The following is a 15,538-nucleotide window of genomic DNA, read 5'->3' as shown; positions in this document are numbered from 1 at the left end:
ATCCTTCAAAGCTGGGCTCAAGTCCCACCTCTTAGATGAAGACACTCATCACTGCAACCGACATTCTCTGAACTCATATTGTTGTCTCATTTGGCATAGTAACTGCTTAGTATTTAATTGTTTTACGTGTTTCTTCTCTTGCCTTCATTCAATTATGAGCTTCTTGGAGGCAAAGACCATGCTTTGTTGGTTTTAATTTTTTATTGTAAAGAAATTCAAGCATTCACAGCAGTACAGAGAACATCGTACAACAAACCTCCATATACTCATTACCCACATTCAACAATTATCAAGATTTTGCCTCATTTCATATGTCCCTTTTTTTCTTTTGTTAAAATATTCTGTAGTCCATATCTTAGTATGCATTTCTAAAAGAAAATATGGACATTTTCTTAAGTAATCACAAGACCTAAACAAAATTCCTTCATATTATCTAATATCAAGTTCACGTTCAAATCTATCCAATTGCCTCAAAAATGTCTTTTGATATTTGTTTTGTTATTAATCAATAGTCAAACAAAATTCGTACACTGCATTTGGTTATTGTATCTCTTAAGTTTTCTTTTATTGTATGTTAGACTTCCTCTCCCATTTTGCCAATGATTTAATGAAGAAATCTAGTCATTATTCCTATTGACTGCATTACATTCTGGATTTTTGTGTTTCCTCATAACCTTAGTTTTATTTATTTACTCAACATATTAGAAGAAGAATATTAGCCAGAACTCTATAAAATACAGGGCTACAATGTGAATACAACCACAGTCCTTGCTCAAACAAAAGAAAGCAGTGAAACAAATAACTACATAAAACATTAATTATTAGTATCTGTGATATATGCTAAGACGAGAAAGTACAAAGCAGTAGGAGAAATTATAGTAAGGGAATCTAACCTACTTTAGAGGTCAGAAAGAGTGTTTATTTTGTATAGTTCAAAGCATCTAGTACACTGTCAAGAAATAAACTTTCAGTATTTCTGTGCTGGCTGGGAGAATGAGCTTTCCTCACATATCAACCTTGTAAACTAAAGGACATTATCACCACCTCTTGAGTTCTAAATATCAAGTCCAATTCTCTTAGGAGTCCTTATTAGAGATAACTGAAAGGGCGGACAGATGGTTTCCTCCAGGTGAAAGAAATTAGAAGAGAAAGACGAATTCAGGAAGTAGCTACATCAAATCAAAGAAAAAGATGACATTTTCTTGACCACCAGTTTAGATATCAGGACAATGAATTTTTGACAAGGAATAGAATGGATATTATTGAAACCTAGAAGAGTATGCTTAGTAGGGTATTTGTCACACTGCTCAAAAGGGCTTTTAAGTTAAAGCTGAGAAAGGAAAAATATCCAGGTACACTTTAAGACTGGATATAATGGAGGGTAAAAGATAGACTATAAAAACAGTAGCAGAAATAAATGATAATCCAGGTTTCATTTTGAAGATTATAGTACTGTTTTAAAAAATTATAAAATATATTACTTTTATACAACACTATCTCCTTGAGACAAATGTAAATGTTTAAGTCCCTATTGTTCACACCAGATGTTAGTCTAGTTTTGGGTCAATAGCATGATATTTGCTTGAGTGTCCTGAAAATAAATACCTTTTGCTATGGACTGAATTGTGGTACCCCCGCCCCCCGACCAAACTCAGTGTTGAAGCCCTAACCCCCAGTGTCTTTAGAAGGTAATTAAGGTTAAATGAGATCATAAAGATGAGACCCTACTCCAAAAGGACTGGTATCCTCGTAAGAAGAGAGACCAAAACACTCACTCTCTCTCTGACATGTGAAGACATCGAGAGAAGGTGGCTGTCTGGCAAGCCAAGAAGACAGCCCTCGCCAGAAACCTAAACTGTGGAACCTTGAGCTGGGACTTCTAGCCTCCAGAATAGTGAGAAAATAAACATCCAATGTTTAAGTCACCCTGTCTATAGTATTTTGTTATGGCAGTCCAAGCTGATAAATACACCTTCCCGATTTTTTAGTGTCTAAATTGTAAAGCTCTCTCTTCTGAATGATTTGTAGAATATGTCTGCACAATTTGAAAGATACATCAGAAACTAAAGCCATGTGTATAAAAAGTACAACTTGACACCTAACCAAGTAGACAAGAGAAAAAAAAAGTGGTCAAGGCACTTCCTAATCAAGGAAACGAGATGGAATGGATAGTTTTTATTTGCTTGCAGCATTTACTTTTAAACTCCTAAAATTTCATACTCTTTTCAATACAAATAGGAGTTCTCCTCAGGTAAACCAGATCTGGGTATTTTCAGCTGTGGTCAGCTTCTCTCTGAATCCCACTAGGGTTTGGTGATGCAGAGTAAACAAGGCTATAAATCAAATGCAATGCATTTAATACCTCAATGCATTGCAAATTGATCTGGAACAGGGGTCAGTTCAAATCGTTTTTTAAGTGAAACTATGCCCTTCCCTTGAAGGGAAGAAATGGAAGTTAAAGACAGCAGATCTCAAAGTTATATGGGATTCAGAAGCGTGCTGCTTATTAGAACAGACAGAGGTGAGGTTTCTTCAGGTGAGATTCTTCAGCTGTCCACCAGGCTGGAGTCATGGATATTTAAAAACACACATCCAAGTACTAGCATTAAATCTGAAATCTGGTGGGCAACTTTTCAAGAAATAAAAGCTACAAACAAAATGGCTTCAGTTCCATTCAGCACGCTGTGGGAAATGGCTAATGGACAAGCATTACTATGATGGGCAAGGCGAGCTGCCAATAAATGAGAAGAGCAGAGATTCAAACCACCACACAGTAACAGCAATACTTCCTAAGCTTATTTCACTAATTTGTCAAAGTAGGACATTATCTGAAGTGAAAGAAAAATGAGATTGGAGAGCACGGGGGAAGGAACTATTTAAAAGTAAAAGCTTTGCTTCTTTCTCCATTGGTTAGTTATCTCAGCTTTGAGTAATTATGGTTTACTTCTACCATTTCCTGATACCACACTTGGTTTTACTGAAGGCAATATTTTCTCCTCTGCAAATGACAAGCAGAGACCTACTTCTGGGAGGGTAAATTTCCACTGTTTGTTTAGGCCTGCCTTGTCTTTTTCCACTAGGAAGAAATGAGTCTAGTGGCTGGACAGAAAGAAAGCGTGGGGTTCTGATCTGCCACCCCACAGAGTGATGGGGGACATATTCTCTTTTCACTTGTCATTTTTTTTTCCTAGAGAAAGAATAACCTCAAGTGCTAGCTGCCATCTTTTCTCAATCTCCAAGTCTTAACTCTCAACTCTTTCTTATAATTTTAAACAAACTAACTGTTAAGTGGGTCACTAGGGTTACAATCTCAACTTTTGGAATGAAGTGAAAATTATCCCATTATAAAAGAAGAATAAATTCATTAATTGTACAGTTCAAATCAGTACAAAATTCAACAAATGATGTCTTAAATTCGATTTCAGACAGGCTTTCAGTATAACGGGTAGTGTAGTAGAGAAATGGTTTTCAGTGTAATGTAATAGAGCACAGACTCTGGGGCAGGACTACCTGGGTTCAAATTCTATTTCCACCACTGAATAGCTGTGCAGATTTAGAAAAATTAATTTAATCTCTCTTTGCTTCCATTTCATCATCTGTAAATGCAGAATAATAATAGTTCTACACCACAGGTTGTTGTACCTGGCAAAGAGAAAGCATTATATGAATTTTAACTATGGTTACTATTATTTCAGAAAAGGTCTAAGGGAATAATGTTACTCTCTCTATTCTTTGTTAGGACCATAAAACAGTAGTTATATGTAAAACCAACTGAAGGCTCACCTGTCTTAGGTCACCTAAAACAATCCTCTTGCTAATCAAATAAGGAAAAGGACAAGAAGGAAATCCTTTCTTCAAAATTAGCCTTAACTGAGACTAAGATTTTACCAACAGCATAAGCACATAGTTGACTTTAGAGGTAAAACATTCTACTTAACTTACATGCTTCAATGAAAAGAGTCAAATGAAAAACACAAACTATAATAACAACTTTTTCTAAAACACTGACATAATCTGAAACACTGCTCTATGAGCAATATACATACTTCTGGGGTGATCTGTTATCAACTTCAGCTTTCAGTCGTAAATTCTCCCTCACCAGGCCACCATTTTCCAATTTCAATTTTTTATTTGCCTTAAAAAAAGAGTTGAAAATAATTAAGCACAAGTTAAAACAAAAGTGCCTCATAAAAGTTATGACATGACCCACCTATATATTTTTAGAGAAATAAAATAAAAAACTGAATACTAGAACATGCCTTCTGAAATTTAAAAGTCACCACTGCGAATGACTTGTGAAACTGTGAACACAACCAAGCATTTTTAATCCATAGTCCCCAAGCACTTTGCAAATCTATCCAGGGAAATAAATGGAGCTATGTTAGTTAGCTTAGAGTCATTAGGGGGTCATTAAGGGACTAAAGTAATGGAAAATATGTTTTTTTCCCCCTTTTCCACATAACTAAATACTCTAAGCATGGTAATATTTTATCACATGCAATTATTCACAATACTGATGATAAGAGTTAATCCTGAGCTATGAGATTGACTATAGGTTACTATTTGAAAATAACTTTTAGTGATAACATACCTAGTATGATTAAACCACTTGCTTGTTTTTTTCCAAAAAGGCTTTCGCAAATGCTCTGGTTCACAGCTTCTGGGACTCTCAAAACTGGGTCAATATTTCCTGATAAATTCTATGAATTAGCTTTTGATTTAAAAAAAATCCCAAGTATAATTTTCTTTTTTGAATTGCACAATACCTAAAAATTGCCTGACAACATTAATTGCTAGAAAATCTAGAAGTTCAATTTTGATTCTGGACAGCCTGAAAAGTAGTGTCTATATTTTAGAGTCCTCTTAAAAGCTACTTTCCTTAAATACCCCAGCCATTGCCTTTTTGAATTCCAACATAAAATAAGACTCCCTAGACTAGAAACCAATCTCACTAACCTGTGAAAGAAATTCATTGACTAGAACATTAACATTCAAAGTGAATGAGTCACAAGAACTACTGTCAACAAAAAAGTTTAAACCAACAAAACTTGAAAACGCATTTTAAAAATCTGACCCATCATTTCTAGAACTTTTGACTGTATTACTTGCCCACCTACACACATATGCCCCAAGAGGCTGACAAGAGAAGCAGGACAGAGGACACTTGGGCACTAAGCCTAGCTCTCTTAGACTCATCCAGATTTCTTTTGGCCTCTGAGCACCTGCTTATCTTTATGGATGCAAACCAATCAGGACTGCGGAGGGTTAATTCTTTAAGTGACTGATATAAGGAAAGTAATTTACTTCCTCATACACACAAACAATGAATTAAGCCCTCAAGCGTAGCACCATAAGAGGAGGCACTTAGAGAATGCTTTTTGATGATGAATGACAAGCTTAAATTAGAAACCCATTTGATTTCTTTTCCCCATCCCCTCTATTAAGGTCTCTCACCAGTCCTGTGGCTCTCTAAGACTCTCATTATGGGCTGGCCAGTTCCTCAACTATCAGAGATATTTTCAAGTTCAGAATTAGGAGGGTAAAAGTTACAAAAAAGAGAGTTCTATTTGTTGCACCTAAAAAAGTAAAGAAGACTATAGCTATTTTGCATTCTCAACACTGGGTTTATAATGGTTCAAAACTCACCTAATCCTGGAAACATAAGGAAAAAAGTCCATTTCATTTACTTAAGTACATTGCACTTAGTTATGGAACTAAAGAAGACATGGCTGATTGACAAATACTGTAATGTCCCAGCTGTCTTTCCTGTTTGTGTCCTCTTCTCTTCGCGATAAACTGACATGCTAATGTTGGCCATCTATACAAAGAAACTGCACACTTCCCCTAAACTTGTAACAAACTCAGTGAAATTATGTCTGTAGCTTCTTTTTTTCTCTGAAAGCACTAAGTTCCCTTCTTTCTCTCACCTTGGCCTTTTCTGAACACAAATGGCATTTATTTTATATGTGGGTATGCCGTTTGACTTAGTATTTACACTAAGTTGCAAATATACCTCTGCTATTCAATCTTGCTGAGGCTCAGAGGGCCAGTATATGGTAGCATATCTTTAATATATCATATGAGGCATTAGTGATTTCAGGAGGCAAGATTTAGTAACTCAGCACAGTAATAATATTTTAAGAGAATGCAGATAGGCTGAATGGGTGGTTGTGGACCTGGATACTACAAAACCATCTCTGTTCAGCCCAAGACTCCACTGTGGATAAACCTGAAGCCAAGCTAAAGGCAGGTCCCTTTGGCCAACAAAGCTCTACCACACTTGATTATTACCTCTAGTGCTGATGGCATGGCTCTCATCTCCTATCCTAGACCAGAACATCCAAGAGGTTTGCCCTTTGCACCTATGCTTTCTCTACCTTGTATAGATGGAAAGATAATTGAAAAAAATGAACCTGCCTCATGAGCCACAATATTCTTCTGTATGGAGTAGTCTAAAGCTGCAACTCATAGCTCTCATGGAATTAGTCATTAAGTCTTTAACTATTTACAATATTAAAAATCAAAGAATGGTAGTGCTAGAAAGGTATTATCCAAACCTTTCATTTTATAGGTAGGAAAATGGATATGTGTTTATCTTTATGCATATAGGGCAGTTACTGACATAAGCTTAAAAAAAACTAAGGCAAACCACAAAGAGGGGAAATAGAAACACATCCTTTAAATTGATGTCACTCCTCCACAAGAAGACGCACACTCATACAGCAGCACTGAAGTCTCCACTTATAGTCACAAACGGAACCACCTGCTATTTCTTGGCAGCTAATGACATTTAAGGAGAAAAAGATTTCCCATTGTTTATAAATGCTCATCCAGAGATTTCTGTCCTTTCCCCAGAATCATCTAATGATGACCCAAGATAATATAGCTATTTATAATTTTGAAGGTACTTAAAACATTATAGAATTCTAAAAACAATCTTAACTTACCTCCTTTAACTTATCCACATCATCTTTCACTTTTTCATAGATTTCATTCGCTGTTCTAAGTTTTTTCTTCCACTCTGCTACAGTTTCTGGGTCAATTTTACTTGGATTATCTGCAACTGAATGTTTGTCTTCATTTTGGTTGCCCTGCATCAAGGTTAAAGGATCCAGAATAGTCTTGATCTGTGACTCCAGGCTGAGGTTTTTACTCTTAAGCTCTTCTATCTCTTTTTGCAGACAATCTATTTCATCCTGAAAAGGTATTGCATAGTCATCAGGTAAATACAGACACTAAACACATACACATGCTAAACTGAGGCCAATGTGCCTTTAAATTTTATACTCAAAATTCTGTAGATACATGGATTCTTTACGCATCAGAACAGTCCTGTAGGCAGAAAGTCACATACAGCTGAAATTCTCAAAATGCATTTTGACTGATAAAAATTGGCATTTCCTTTGCTTTTATTTTAACGAGTTTGTGATTTAAAAAAATTTGTCAAATCTTTGATTCTACTTAAGACACTCAGAAAACAAGAAAAGTCACATGAGTTCAACAAGGAAGTAGATTCCTCAGAAGAAAATTCTGAGGCATGTTTAATTGCTTCACTGAGAATTTAAAAATACAGTCTTGATCAAAGTGATTTATAGTTTTGTTTGATATCTATATTTTTGTTTCTATATCTGAAGTAGGAGTAAAGCCATATACCATTTCCTTTTACTTTCCATTTCAGAATAATACCGCTAGTTAATTTTTAACTTTTCTACATTCTGACTCTTCAATTACCACTGTGACTATTCCAAGAATTAGGTTTCCCCATGTGGAACTGCTTATTACCTTAAATCCAATAACGAAACATTTGGGCTAGAACTCTTTTCTGCGATAACATTTACTCGTTTATAATGGATACTTCATCTAAGATCATTAGAAATTCTGTTGTTAGAAAATAAACCCCAGTATGCTAGTGATCTCCGAAAGGGTTAATGTGATTAGTATCTAAGTGTGGTAAATACCCATTAAGTATGTAAGAATACATTTTAGAATTAACACAGATAGCAGTATTTACTATTTTAAATTACAATATATTTCAAGTTAAATAGCATTATAAAATCAGAAAATCACTTTACTTATTTGAATCAATGTATTAATGAATAAATAAATACAAACAGGAAAACATATATGAATGAATTTATTCAGTCATTTACTTATGCCTCACTTTATTTCAAAATGTTTTGAGGCAGTTGAAGTAGTTTCCATTTACGTAGTATAACATAAAGATATTTGATGTCAAAAGAAGAGAGCCCTAACACCCCCCATTTACTCAATATGAAATGACAACTGGGCTTAATGTTTATTCAAACATATATATAGTCCATTAGCATGAAGCTAATTTAGAAAAATTCCATCACCATGTCAAATCACCCTCATAGGAAGAAAACTACTGCATGATCTCACACATTTGTGGAATCTAAAAAAGTTAGATACATAGAAGCAGAGAGTTAAACAGTTGTTACCAGGGGCGGGAGGTGGGAGAAACAGGGAGATAGGTTACAGGGTACAATGCTGCAGGATGGAGGATAAATAAGTCTAGAGATCTACTGGATAGCATGATGACTAGTTAATAATACTGTACTGTACATTGGAAATTTGCCGAGAGACCAGATTTCAGGTGCTCTCACCACAAAAGAAAAAAAGGATGTGAGGAGATGGCTATGTTAATTAGTTTGATTGAAGTAATCATTTCACTATGTATATCAAAATATGTTGTACACCTTAAATACATAAAACTTTTATTTAAAAAATACAAACACTGCTTTACATGTAAAAAAATAATTAAGAATAGCATATTTCACACCAAAATCTCTTTGCTGGTAGCTGACACAGACATATTTTCTTTATCAGAACTGATCAGACTTATAGTTAGCAGTGAATTTATAGGCAGGAACAAAAAGAGAATGAAGGTTATAGTCCCTGTTTGACAGAAAATTCATAATGCCTCTTGGGGCTGGAAGATGGACTTTGACAAGAGGGTTTCCCTTATCTCTTAACTTCTTGAGGGAGCAACTTACAAAATGATGTTTCTGTTAAGGACAAATTTAAAATTAAAAGAAGCAAAAACAGTACTTCCATCTGTTCCTCTCCTCTATTTGAAATAGAAAAGGGAAAAAGAAAAAAGAACTTGTCAATTAAGATATTTTTAAACTATCATTTAAAGATTTCATTAGATGTTTACTCTAAGAAGTCCAGGGACTGAGAGAGGTCAGTTTTACCTTGAGTTCAATGCTGTCAGCATTTAGCACTTTAACTATTATTTACCTCATATTCTTTGTGGAGTAATTCAAGTCTAGTTTTCCGAAGGTGCTTCCTGACCGTATGGCTTAGCATAGGTTCGCTTTCACTTGTTCCTCCTACAGGAGAAAAAAAAATCTAACTTTTCATTCTGATTTGGGTAGAATGAAAATGAACTCTTTTCTTATTGTTCTATATAGTTCTCTAGCTTAATTTCTACCCTTTCCCTTATATCCACTTGGGGCTGCCACCTAGGCCTTTTTTCCACTTCAATCTTGTGAAGAGACAAATCTCAAATTTAACACCAGAAGCAATACTTTCAGTAAAATATCGTGTTGTGTTTACTTACCTATGTATCTGATCTGTAAGCTCAATGAAGGCAAAGGCTATATTTTATTAATTACCACATTCGGACAACTGCAAATTTTGAATATCAGACAATTATTAATGATAAAACCAATGATTATATTTAACCAATAAGTTGTATAAATAATATATTATCAATGTTTTCTATATGTAATTATCAAATATATATTATCTGCATATATCATAATAGATGATACATACATTATGATAACCAATGTGTTCATTCAAACATATCTAGTTACTAGTAACACAACTGAAAAGATTAACTGGTCTCTTCACTGATTCTAACAATCTAGTTACAATGGATTATAAATCACGGCATTAATTGTATGCCCATAATAACTCATTACAAGCATACTCAAAATGTTTTCTTCCTGAGAGCTCTTCACTTATGCTATGGTTACCTTTGTTGTACTTCTTAGCATCATGACCGTAAAGGAATTTACAGATGTTCTTTTTCAGAATGTTCTATGCAAATGCAAGGATAAATGAACTATTTCACTTGAGCGAATTTATGAAATATCACTTAGATACAAACAAATGAAGGCAAGAGAGAAGGGATGTGAAAACAAGCTGCGGGAAGAAGCATTCAAATTATTTTTATCAATGAAGCTCATGTTCTGCAAGAAAAGACTTGACACTGGTGAGGTTCGGTGCAGGTAAAAAACTAGAGGCAGAGAGGTTAACATTCCAGTTTGCAGCACAGCAGAGACACACTCCTCTATCAGACTTCACCCAGGCACCCAGGAAAGAAACCCTGGAGCCATCTTGGAGTCCCCTTTCAGATCTCTTCTCTCCAAAGTTCCACAGTTCTTCTTTTGTTTGAGCATACATATCTTCCTTTCCCTTTCCATTATAAAAATTTTCTTTAAGTCTATTTTCCCTAATTTGGGACTATCACAATGACTTAAGTCTTCTGAAAGGTTTTTTTTTATGATTCATGATAGATACACGAAAGTGAATGACAGATTCACTTTCAATTTTTCCTAAAGCAAAAACAAACAAAAATCTTTTTAATTTTTGCAATCTAAAAGAAAAAATTTACATAAGCAGAGTAATAACTAAACAGTAAAAAAGCTCTTTAAATGTTTTATTTTTCAAGAATCTTCAAAGTTTTATCCCCTCTCTTACCCATACTACTGTGGCACTGAATGTTTTGTACCCTTAATCCAGACTCACATTCTCCCTCACATGGGCAAGAGCCTCGGACCTGACCTACTCATGTCCTTTCTCTCCCGGAGAGCCCAACCTACATATCCCACCTGAGTAATAGTCCTTATGCACATTTTGGATTATGTCGTTTCCTTGCTCAAAACCATCATGCCCACCTCACCCTTCTCAATCACAGAGCAATTCCCTGATTTAGTCTGTCACTCAAGATTTTCTGCACCAAAGTCTCAATTTACCTTTCTAGTCTTATTTCAACAGTCAGAAACAAATTAGACTACTGATTGTTTCCAAAAACATAAGCTGTATGCATGCTATCCTCTCTGCATTAAATGCCCTAATCTTTACCAACTGAAAATTTATCCATCCTTAAATCTCCATCTTAAAGGCCACCTTCCTCATGAATCCCTTTTCAATGTTCCTAGATAAACTTCCTTGCCTGAACTTTCTGGGCTTTTCTTTTTTTTGGCTGTTAGCATCTGCTGCTTTGAACCATTAATATTTTGGTCCATATGCACAGCCTCTACCAGAATGTAAGTTCCATGAGGCTGTAAGAGTTCTCATACCGCTGTGTGTCCCTCAGTTGCTCCAATTACAGATTATGCAAATAACCAATCCATCCAGTATGATATAGGCAAAATAACATCACTGAAAATTGCCTATTTCAGTCTTCCTCCAAACAGACACTATTTAAAGATTGTTTCAGATCTACTTCAATGTGTTTATAAAATAGACCCTTACCAATAATCTCTTTGCAAGGATTTTCAGGAGTGATGGGGACTCTGCAAGCTGGACATTGGCTATTATTCTTCAACCACAAATCAATACAAATTGAACAAAATACATGGTTGTTGATGCATATGACAGGCTGGCGTACCTTTGAAAAAAGAAACATTACTTTTAGTACAGGGCAACAGTCATAAACAGAATCCCAATAGGTTTAGTTTGGAACATATAAACTGCTACAGCAGAGCAGGTGCTTTAAGAGGAAGTATCTAGGAGTCACAAAAATACTGCTGCTGCTACCACACAGTTTCTTATACGTGTAATAGAGATACTAGCTTAGATATCTGGCTGCAAAGACTGAGATTTCTGACATATTATGAATCAGTTTTATTTTGTTTCTAACCACACTCATTGCTAAAAAGGATATGCATTTTGTTCCACTAAGGCTAGGGAGATTTTCCTTCAACTATTCTATTTTAGAATTATAAAATGTCAGAATTAGGAGGCTCTTTAGAGTATTTAGTCCAAATACCCATCTGATGCTTGAAATCCTTCCCTCAAATTATTCCACTGTATTAAACAGCAATAGTGACCAACAATTAAGCATTGACACCTTCCTACAAAGTCCCTGAAACCAGAGGCATGAAAGCTAAAACAACCCTAAAAGACATGACATACTCTCAAGTGGTTTACAAACTAAACAGCAAACAACGCTGACAGGAACGTTGATGTACACCAAATATACAAATCTTTGACTCAGTGCAATCAAGTACAAATAATAATACTTTACATTTATATTGTCTTATATTTAACAATAGGCTTTCCATGCATATTCTCTCTCTCTTAATAACCCTGTGAGGTCAACAGAGTAAATATACTTAGGAAACCAAAGTGTGAAGAAATTAGGTGGCTTGCTCAGGGTTAACGATGTAGGTGTTTTGACTGTGTGTAGCTGTTTTCTTAGAGGGAAAGTAGACAAGGGCAAGAAGTTGCTTTAGTTTTCTACCTGATAGTATATGTTTGTTTATATATATATTGTAAATTTACGTGTCTCTCTCATTTGAATGGAAACTCCGTAAGAGCAAGAACTTCCTTTGTCTTATTTACTTCTGCATCCCTGGTGCCTAGAAGACAGCCTGGTATACAGTAGGTACTCAGTAAAGGTTTGTTGGGTGAAGTAATTGCTATTAAGTATTTAAAATTCAATTAATTGGAGAACTTGCCAGAGGGAATAATGACTTAATATTCTTCAAATAGCACAAATTTAACAATATAAAACAAAAACAAAAAAGACACAGAAACACGCTTTCACTTGATTCACACTGTACTCTTACTGTGGGGCTCAAAACCCTGTATAGCCACTTTCAATATATTGCTGTTCTAATAACAACAGTATCACTGTAGAGTCCTTCTGCATTAGGGAGTAGAAGATCAAGGGAAAGCAGAGTGAGCAGAGGGCAGATAAAGAGACAGAGCCACCACAAACCAACCTCTTTCTGCAGAGAAAACACTTGTGCTGCGCTATGTCTGCCTCAGAAGGATACTAAGAGCATTCACCAATCTGAAAGGGGTCCCTACGCTCAGAGAAATCACAGATGTATGATAATCCAGGCCAGGCAGGTAACCATTTTAAGGACCGGTGCAAAAAGCTCTCTGGGCTTAGCCTGGCTTTCCAAACATTTTAGAAGTTTCCTTGATTATAAACACTAGCATAAGAAAACTAAACAGAGAAGATAATTCAGCATAGATTTAGACCTCCTCTTGGAGAAACCAATCCTAATTCTTTGAGTTCAACTGATAATGCATTTTGTTCCACTAACTGACAAGACTAATTAAAATACAGACAGACAGACATAATAAGACCATGAAGCACAGCACTTCTTCCAAAGTGTTCCTATCAACAGTAAGGAATGAATGCTTATCTAGGAGTTATTCCTGGTCAGAGTCTTAAGAGGCAGACAAGCCTGAACTCTGTCTCTGAAGGTTCTGTTTTTCCTAAAATTTCACATGATTTCAAAGTCCAGGCCATAATACATTCATGGGTGTTTTAATTTCATCCTTAAGTCATAAATTGTTTTAAAAACAAAAAATTCTCAAACTAAGTACCAGGGAGATATTGCCATGTCTATCCTATAGCTTCCCCCAAACATAGGCACCTAGACACAAGCACACATACCGCATTCCTGCAATGTGCCTAGAAGTATGTACACCCCCAAAGTAAGAAGCTTAGCTAAAGGAAGAAAAGTCATCTCCTTGGACTTTTAGAGCAGTGATTTGAATTCCGTTTTTAAGTCACAAACTTATCTGAAAATGGATGAAAGGCTCAAAACATAAAACTGTGCACATTATTTAAGGCAGTTCAAGATGCTCTCCCACCCCTTAGAGGCTTCCCTCGTTAGAAGCATATTTAAAGGCAATTAGCATTTTCTATGTAACTGCTCCATAAAAACATGTTAAATACCTCCCCTCCTAAAATAAAAAAAACAAAAAAAAATTTTAATTAACTCAGTTGTTGGTGTTATCATGAACTGAGGTGAGAAAGATAGAGGAGGGGAAGGTCTTACAAGTGATGGAAATCAAGAACTCTGTTTTGGCCATGTTACATTGTGATACCAAGCTGACTTCTAAGTGGACAAGGCAAAGTCTGAGGCTCGCTGGAATAAAGATGGCATTTAAATCCACAGGACTGGAGGAGATCCCTGCATGGGCAGAACAAGGCATTCCAGCAAGCAGAGGAAGAAGAGGAGCAACCAGCAAGGGGAACTGAGAAAGGGAGGAGGACAGGAGAGTATGGTCTCACACAAGTCAGAAGGAAGTTTCTCAAGAGGGAGACAGTGGCCAACTATGTCAAATATTGAAGAGGGACTGAGTTTGATACAGACAAAGAAAGTGACTATGGGATTTAACTGCAAGGAAGTCACTGTGATCTGTTTCTGACAAGCACCATTTCAGTGAAAAGCAGCGATGAAAAATTGACTGGAGGCTGCAAGACAAGGAAAAGTGAAGACAAGAAGACAGAGAATATAGGCAATTATTTCATGTTTTGTTGTAAAGGAGAGAGCATAAAAAAGGAGAGAGCCAAGCGGCCATGGTAAGAAATGAAAACAGGAACGATACAGTAAAAAGGGAAGATTAATTAAGGATGGAGGAAAAGGGGGAGGGATTAGAGACATAAATAGCAAAGCCCTAAGAAGTCAAGCGGAGAATGAGATCCAAAGCACAAGGGGGAGACTCTGGCTTACATGAGTGAGGATCTGTCTTCCATTTTAATAAAAGGGAAGGCCGAGGGTATGAGAACAAATACAAAGCGGCTGAGAGATCTTTTGATCACAACTGTTCCAATTGCTTATATTTTGTCATTAAATATGAGGTGAGGTCACCAGATACAAAGTGAGAAACAGGGAGGAATATCCACTTGAGAAAATAGGAAAATAAAGCAGTTATTTTGAAAGGTAAGAGAGTAAATTTACTAGGGTCATGTATGTATCAGGATTTCCAAACGGTTGACTATGTGAATGACAATGATGACAGTGAAAAAGTGGTACAGTCACAGAGTCAACCAATGGGTCTTTTAATTGAAGTATAATCAATTTCTGGTGTACAGCATAATGTCCCAGTTATGCATATATATACATGTATTTGTTTTCATTCTTTTTCATTAAAGGTTATTACAAGATATTGAATATAGTTCTCTGTGCTGTACAGAAGAAATTAGTTTTTTATCTATTTTTATATACAGTGGTTAACCTTTGCAAATCTCAAACTCCCAAATTTATCCCTTCCCATCCCCTTTACCCCAGTAACCATAAAATTGTTTATTATGTCTGTGAGTCTGTTTCTGTTTTGTACATGAGTTCAAAAATGGGCAGAAGACCTAAACAAACAACTCTCCAATGAAGACATACAAATGGCCAATAGGCACATGAAAAAATGCTCAATATTGCTAATTATCAGAGAAATGCAAATCAAAACTATAATCAGGTATCATCTCACACCAGTCAGAATGGCCATCATTCAAAAGTCCACAAATGATAAATGCTGGAGA

The 15,538-nt window shown here is 35.8% G+C and overlaps 1 protein-coding gene across 2 annotated transcripts in view; it reads right to left on the bottom strand.

Annotated features, from left to right (window-relative positions):
- OBI1 (ORC ubiquitin ligase 1) overlaps positions 1 to 15,538 on the bottom strand; it is a 40,621-nt gene that overhangs the window by 16,595 nt on the left and 8,488 nt on the right. For both annotated transcript variants that reach the window (XM_032496834.1, XM_032496835.1), the window contains 4 exons: positions 11,509 to 11,644; positions 9,262 to 9,353; positions 6,948 to 7,196; positions 4,047 to 4,135 (listed from right to left, as the gene is read on the bottom strand). In XM_032496834.1, coding sequence (XP_032352725.1) covers positions 4,047 to 4,135; positions 6,948 to 7,196; positions 9,262 to 9,353; positions 11,509 to 11,644 — 566 coding nt within the window. The remainder of the gene's footprint in view (positions 1 to 4,046; positions 4,136 to 6,947; positions 7,197 to 9,261; positions 9,354 to 11,508; positions 11,645 to 15,538) is intronic.

This window comes from Camelus ferus, chromosome 14 (assembly GCF_009834535.1).
Source record: "Camelus ferus isolate YT-003-E chromosome 14, BCGSAC_Cfer_1.0, whole genome shotgun sequence".
Lineage (NCBI taxonomy): Eukaryota > Metazoa > Chordata > Mammalia > Artiodactyla > Camelidae > Camelus > Camelus ferus.
Note: the sequence above shows the minus strand (reverse complement) of the source record. Positions and strands in the feature narration are given on the sequence as shown.